This window comes from Rutidosis leptorrhynchoides, chromosome 8 (assembly GCF_046630445.1).
Source record: "Rutidosis leptorrhynchoides isolate AG116_Rl617_1_P2 chromosome 8, CSIRO_AGI_Rlap_v1, whole genome shotgun sequence".
Lineage (NCBI taxonomy): Eukaryota > Viridiplantae > Streptophyta > Magnoliopsida > Asterales > Asteraceae > Rutidosis > Rutidosis leptorrhynchoides.
The window spans coordinates 354560942-354567844 of record NC_092340.1 but is presented as its reverse complement, the minus strand read 5'-3'; the positions used below and the strand labels follow the sequence as shown (position 1 = coordinate 354567844).

Sequence of the window (6903 nt, the reverse complement as noted above, 5' to 3'; positions counted from 1 at the left end):
GTGACATATGGCGCGGCGCGCCATGACCCCGCGCGGCGCGCGACTTGCCAGAATCAGAATCCAGGTCTTACATGTGCAACATAATATTTTGTCCTATTTGAATCAAGTTGTAGAAACACCATAATTATCTCGGTTTACCATAATGAACTTGCTTATATGTTTTGAACTCGCGTCGGGGTTGAAAGTTAACTTTGATAAAAGCTGCGTGTTTGGCATTGGTGTTGAGACCTCCGAACTTAGTTTATTAGCAAGTTTAATGGGTTGTCAAGTTGGGAAGCTTCCGTTCACTTATCTCGGTTTACCCATTGGAACAAAGATGAAGAAACTAAAAGATTGGCAACCCATTATTTAGAAATGTAATAACAGGCTTTCAAGTTGGAAATCAAAAATGTCATCATATGGAGGAAGATTGAACCTAATTAAAGCGGTCCTCACGAGCCTTCCGTTGTACTATTTCTCGCTTTACCGTGCACCGTCTTGTGTGTTAAAATCACTTGAGCGTTTGAGAAGAAATTTCTTTTGGGGCGGACGGGTTTAGACTCAAAAATTTCTTGGGTCAAATGGGATGATGTTTTAAATTCATATGGGAATGGGGGGGTTAAATACCGGGTCATTAAAGAGCAAAAACCTAGCTCTTCTCGGGAAGTGGTGGTGGAGGTTCAAAACCGAAACCGATTCACTTTGGGTAAAAGTCATTCGTAGTATCCATGGTTATTGTGGTGGCTTGATGTTGAACGATGACTCGCATTGTCTTTCATCCTCGGGCGTGTGGCGTAACATTATTTGTGCAGGTTCGGATATTGAAGCTTATAACGTTCCTTTCAAGAATTCTTTTCTCAAGACAATAGGTGATGGCGGTTCTACAAGATTCTGGCTAGATCATTGGCTCGGTGAAGACAAGCTATGTAATCTCTTTCCCCGCTTGTTCAGACTAGAGTTGTATCCTGACCTGGTAATCAAAGATCGCTGCTATGGTGTCTTCGGGTCTACAAACAGTATCGTACATAATTGGCAATGGAGCCGAGCTCCAACAGGACGTGCTGATGGGGATCTAACGAGGCTGCTACAACTAATTTCCCATTGCTCCTTCGACAGCAGCAAACCAGATTCGTAGTCGTGGCGCTTATCTCCGAATGGTACATTCCATGTTAAGCTTCTGTCGAGTGAAATTGATGCGAATCTTTTATGTGGTGGTATATCGAGTCAATGCACGGAACGTAACAATCATGTGCCCCAAAAACTCGAGATTTTTGCGTGGCGTGCGTTAAAAAAAAGACTATCGGTAAGGGTGGAACTAGATAGACGTGGCGTTGATTTGCATAGTGTACGATGTCCGTTGTGCGATGATGATTTGGAATCCGTAGAGCACTCTCTAATTTTTTGTAGTCATGCATTGGACGTGTGGGATAGGGTTTTTAAATGGTGCAACGTGGGCCAATTTTCTAATTTTAGTTTGGACGAAATCTTCAAAGGATATAGCACCGCGTCAATGTCAAATTCCGGGAAAAAAGTATGGCAAGCTATCGGGTGGGTGTGTGCGTTCTCCATTTGGAGAAATCGAAACAAGAAAGTTTTTCAAGACAAGTGTTGGAATGGTCCATTGGCTCTTAGTGAGATACAAGTTAAGTCGTTCGAGTGGATCAATGCAAGATCGAGAAACCGTCGCTTAGATTGCATACTTGGCTTATTGCACCAAACACTTATTTTGTATAGTTAGATGCTCTCCATGTAGATGCAACCTTATCATCAAATTTATAAGTCTCGCGTTGTAAGTATGTTGTTTCGTGTTTTGTCGAGGGGCCTATGCCCGCTCTTTCGTGTATTCTTTCTTTAGTTATACATCATCTTGCTTTTCAAAAAAAAAAAAAAAAAGAAAGAAACACCATAATTAGAAAACCATTAGTGACAGGAATAAAACATGTATAAAGCTGCACATAAATGCAATTATACCGTGGTAACTTTAATAAAATAAATCTTAATCCGGAAGTAGATTAATGAATATGTACTAGGAATGTGATTAGGTCTCATGCACTCTTAGACCAAAGTAAAAGGACATTATATGAATATGTTTTGGCGAAATTATGTGTGCAACATAATTATCAGTTTACTGCAATTAAGTGTAATTGAGTGATTAGATGTGATTCAATAGCATATGTAGAGGGCTAACCATGTAAATACGCTAATTGTTGAGTGCGCATATGTATGTTTTTTTGTGATGTATTTAGGAGCTGTGCCTTTTAAAGAATTTTTAATCAAACACAATTATCTCCTCTCTGTATAGCTTAATTATGTAAGACCACTCTCAACCCTTTATATCATTATCTCGCCATTTATTCTTCTTAGTATGTGATGGGGATGAAACTATTGGCACTAATTTGTGATAGCCCTGGCATCCAAACTTCACCATTCTCCTCGCAGTTTTAAAGCATATTGCAAGACGAGCTTGCGTGCTTGTTTAATTTGTACATTTTACATTAATATTTAAACAATGTATGTTTTAATTAATATTATGGGTTCCATTTTTTTAGGAATTGTTTGACGATTGTGAGTGATTATGTTCTCAGTACGTGATGGGGATGACATGATGATGTGTCGTCTGTCTCGTTGATGAAGTATGTGATAATTAAGAGTGCTTTAATCCCTTTTGCATTTATAGACTTTTTTGCTCCGTTGGTCCTTCAATTATACACGAATTTGCAATCCGAGTCCCTCAAGTTTTTTTGGATTTTTGAGTCCTTAAAATTGCAAAATTTGGCAATCCGAGTCCCTCCGTCAGTTTGCCGTCTAAATTAGCCGTTAGTGCCATCACGTGACTAAAACGTGATGGGTAAATCCGTCTTTTTGCATCGTAACCAGCCCTTTTTAACGTTCAAACTAGTTGGGTGACTTCATTTACAACACCTCCTCCACTTCAAACCCTAGAAAAATCCCCAAAAATTGAAATCAAAAATTGGAACCCTAAATTGTAGAGATGGAATGCTGGTGTGGTCGAGCATGTGTAATACGATTCTCAAACTCTGAAGCTAACCCCGGACGTCGTTACTATACGTGTGCAAAAAAGGTAATTTGACTTGATCCAATTCGTTCATAATTCCAGATCTGTTACGAATTGTTGTTTCTTATTGTTGCAGATGTCGTATTGCATGTTCTTTGCTTGGTACGATCCTCCAAATACACTGGATTGCATATCTGCAGTTATGAATGCTAAAATGGAAGTTGATGAAGAGCTTAGAAAATCAGAAAAAGAGAGTGGAATCTGAAGATTATGTTGATTGTTAGCTGGGTTGTGTCTGTAATGTTATACTTCTCAAATTGAACTCGGTTAATTGCACTGTTTTAGTAGTATTCGAATTATGTAATGTATCAAAGTAGACAAGTTTTGAATGTATCATATTTTCTTGAATCTACTTGTAATGGAGAATGATAATTTGGTTGAAACTATATTGTCATTTCCTTGAATCTAACTCAATTGCAGAATTATTTCCTTGAACTGCATTTGGTACATTTTGCTTGACACTATATTGACACTATACATATTAGCAGTAGAATAATAAGTGACAAAATACATCAGACAAAACATAGACAAACATACATATTAGGAGTAGCAAAACAAGTTAATACATTGTTCACAAACTAACACAAACATAGTGTCAAAAGACTACAAGTTAATACCAAATACATCACAAACTAACACATGGTACCAAAAGACTAACATGATCCATAACAAGTTTAGCCAAAATACATTGTTCATACAAACTAACACAGACATTTAAGTCTTCTTCTTCCCATTACCATCACTCCTTTTCTTCTTCTTGTCACCATCAGATGCCTTTTTCTTCTTATTTCCATTACCACCACTTTTTGATGCCCCATTAGTACCCCCATTAGCACCATCAGTTGCCTTTTTCTTTTTATTTCCACCACCACCACTTGTAGATGCCCCATTAGTAGCCCCATTAGTACACTTTCTTTTATTATGACCATAAATTCCACAAGCACCACATCTCTTTAACTTACCTATTTTATAGAATTAACAAAATCAATAAGTAAAGTAATGAATAAGAAAGTTAAAGTAAAAGAATTGTACTCATACCTTGTAATGACAGTTTACCATCTACACCAACCAAATCCTTCTCATTAGCAGACATTCTTCTCTTTTTCTTTGGTCGACCAGGGGTGGATTTCTTATTTGGTGCAACAAGAGTGTACCCATCTTCAGCTTTCTCCCACAAAGTTCTTCCATTCAATGGTTCAACCGTAAACTGGTATGTGTTAATCCAAGTAGATAACAAATAAACTGGATGAACCCATGTTTCTGGTTCACCAACTTCAAGACCATTGTCTACCATGTTATTGATAACTGCAACAGCATGCTTGCAAGGTATTCCAGTTAGTTCCCACTTCCTACAAGCACATGATTTTGCCTCAATATCAACCACAAACTGCTCATTCCCTTGTCCACTAACTTGATATCTTTGATTTCCTCCCCATAAAACTTCACACTTGTTAGCATCAGACTTGATCTTCTCAAACAACTTACTTGCCCCAGGAGTTAAAATTCCAGTAGTCTTTAAAATCTTCTTTTTAACATTCACAATTCTCTTCATACAATACTCCCTAATGTATTCTAAAGCTGTAACTATTGGTTTGTCTCTTGCATCAACTAACCATCTATTAAACACTTCACACATGTTACTAAGCAATACATCAGACACAGCCCTCACAGTAAAGTGACTTCTGGCCCACTCTTGAGGAGGAATCTTAGCTAACCAAACATATGCTTCATTACCAAACTCTTTAAATTGGATCATGGATTGTTCAAACTCAGGCACCGTTGTCACAGTTGCACACCTCCACAAATGGTTCTTATATGTTAATCCTCTAAAGCTACCTTTCATATTGCCATGAATGTGTCTTAGACAATGTCTATATTCAGCACTTGGAAACAAGTTGCTTACAGCTTGTATCAAACCCTACCATAATAAATATTAAGTTAAGTAAATTAATTATTATTAAAACTCAATTGCATATTAATAAAACTAAATTAATATAGTCAAAGTGAATACCTTTTGTCTGTCTGATATGAATGTGAAGTTAGAATTGAGAGACAAGTCAATATCATCACACAAATTTTGTAAGAACCAAGTCCATTATGCACCACATTCTTGTTCAACTATGGCATATGCAACTGGATAAATGCCATTGTTGGAATCAACACCTACAGCACTCAAGATGCAACCAGTGGCTGGTTCTTTCATAAAAGCACCATCCAAACCCAACAGATCTCTACCAATTGCTTTAAACCCCTTCTTAAGTGGACCCAAACTTATGTAAATTCTTTTGAATACCCTTGTACTTTGTTTAAGGGTTCCAGGCTCAACATCAATTTTAACAGTGGAATCGGGATTAGCCCTCTGCAACTCACAAATATAATCTCTAATCTTACCATACTGAGAATAATAATCACCTTGTATCATCTTGGTTGCCCTTCTCAAAGCTCTGTATGTTTTATATTCAGAGATCACCAATTTCAGATCTGTTTCCAAATTAGATCTAGCAGCTTTAATTGGAATCTTGGGTTGTTAACAAGTTAAGGCAACAACTTATTTGACAAGAATTGATAAGTGCAATATGGTATTTTTCTTGATTGGCCACATTGATGGTGAGGTTTATATGTTCTCACTTCCCATTCTTTACTGCCTTTAGGTTTAGAAACCAACAACACCCATTCACAGACTATATTTAAATCCCTTTTAACCCATTTGTCGTTTTTAGGACCACCACAAGATTCTTTCTTATCAACTTTTTTCTTTTTTGCCTTTAATTTGACTTTACTCTTTCCAACTACACCACACTTTGTCTTTATGTTACTGGGACCCACCTCAGATTGTTGACTAACTTTGACCCCAACATTTGGCTTACTAACCACCCCTTCACACCTTACACGGATCCTTGTTTTATCATTCTTAACAAATACTAGTTTTCTTCTGGTTTCAATAGCATGACACTTAACTGATTCTCTAACCTCTACAGCACTTTCAAACTTTTGGCCAAGATAGAAAAATGTCTTACCAATTTGTGCATCAGCTTTAGCATGTTCTTCAATATTTTTAATTTTCCTTTTTCTTAAACCTTCCTCATCACTTTCAGTTTCATAACTGTCAAATACATCATTGTTCAATACATCTAATTCAATATCATCTTCATTATCCTCTTCATCTTCACTGACTTTGGAAGCTGCTAAAGCCAAAATCATACATGTTTATTGTCTGTATTCCGATCCAATTTAATATCAATTTGTATGTAATTGTTGTACGTATGTATTGTAATTCATGTATATTTGTAAAAGTCCATTGTGATTGAATAAATGAAGACCAACAGTGAAAACGATGCTTAAAATGAAGTCCGATAATGAAAACAGCCCAGAAATACACTTCCAGACTGAGACGCGGCGCATCCCAAAAGGGATGAGGCGCATCTGTATGCGTGTTTTTGCCGAAGGTTTCAGATACGATGTTTTTAGGCGATAAGAAACATTTAGATGACCAGATGCGGCGCATATGGTAGGAGATGCGGTGCATCTCCCTTCCTGCCGACAGTTCTGAGTGCCAAATCTAGCTGGATTTAACAAACTTTAAAGGAATGCGGCGCATCCTATGGAGATGCGGCGCATCTGATCAATTTCTGGCCAGTTTACCTAACTTTTGAGCCTATTTAAGAGAGCCTTTGATTCATTCTTTCAGACACCTTCACTATTACATTCTCCCTCAGTTTCAATACGTTTTTCAAGGCTCAAGGGAGGTTACAAGGCCAATCTCCACTCTTTCAACATCAAGATTAAGCTAGGATCATTCATCACTATTGGTATTATTGTTCTATATCTTTTAAACATGAATTCAATTT

The 6903-nt window shown here is 37.3% G+C and overlaps 3 protein-coding genes across 3 annotated transcripts; 1 reads left to right on the top strand and 2 right to left on the bottom strand.

Annotated features, from left to right (window-relative positions):
* The first annotated feature begins 589 nt into the window (after positions 1-589).
* Positions 590-1717, top strand: LOC139864636 (uncharacterized). The gene is made up of 2 exons (XM_071853214.1): positions 590-952; positions 1154-1717. Exons 1-2 carry the CDS (start codon positions 590-592, stop codon positions 1715-1717), a joined length of 927 nt encoding a protein of 308 aa, XP_071709315.1.
* A 2052-nt stretch (positions 1718-3769) lies between these two features.
* Positions 3770-4898, bottom strand: LOC139864635 (uncharacterized). The gene is made up of 2 exons (XM_071853213.1): positions 4094-4898; positions 3770-4017 (listed from the first exon to the last, which is right to left on the bottom strand). Exons 1-2 carry the CDS (start codon positions 4896-4898, stop codon positions 3770-3772), a joined length of 1053 nt encoding a protein of 350 aa, XP_071709314.1.
* Positions 4899-5150: 252 nt separating this feature from the next.
* LOC139864634 (uncharacterized) lies at positions 5151-6256 on the bottom strand. The gene is made up of 2 exons (XM_071853212.1): positions 5684-6256; positions 5151-5573 (listed from the first exon to the last, which is right to left on the bottom strand). Exons 1-2 carry the CDS (start codon positions 6254-6256, stop codon positions 5151-5153), a joined length of 996 nt encoding a protein of 331 aa, XP_071709313.1.
* Between the last annotated feature and the right edge of the window lie 647 nt (positions 6257-6903).

What these genes read in the sequence shown, in the direction of transcription:
- LOC139864636 (XM_071853214.1), top strand. Translation starts at nt 590, where the DNA reads ATGGGGGGGTTAAATACCGGGTCATTAAAGAGCAAAAACCTAGCTCTT. An exon ending in TAGAGTTGTATCCTGACCTG is followed by an intron (nt 953 to 1,153) that starts GTAATCAAAGAT and finishes TTCCATGTTAAG; the next exon opens with CTTCTGTCGAGTGAAATTGA.
- LOC139864635 (XM_071853213.1), bottom strand. Translation starts at nt 4,898, where the DNA reads ATGAAAGGTAGCTTTAGAGGATTAACATATAAGAACCATTTGTGGAGG. An exon ending in TGGTAAACTGTCATTACAAG is followed by an intron (nt 4,018 to 4,093) that starts GTATGAGTACAA and finishes TCTATAAAATAG; the next exon opens with GTAAGTTAAAGAGATGTGGT.
- LOC139864634 (XM_071853212.1), bottom strand. Translation starts at nt 6,256, where the DNA reads ATGATTTTGGCTTTAGCAGCTTCCAAAGTCAGTGAAGATGAAGAGGAT. An exon ending in AAGGCAGTAAAGAATGGGAA is followed by an intron (nt 5,574 to 5,683) that starts GTGAGAACATAT and finishes TAACAACCCAAG; the next exon opens with ATTCCAATTAAAGCTGCTAG.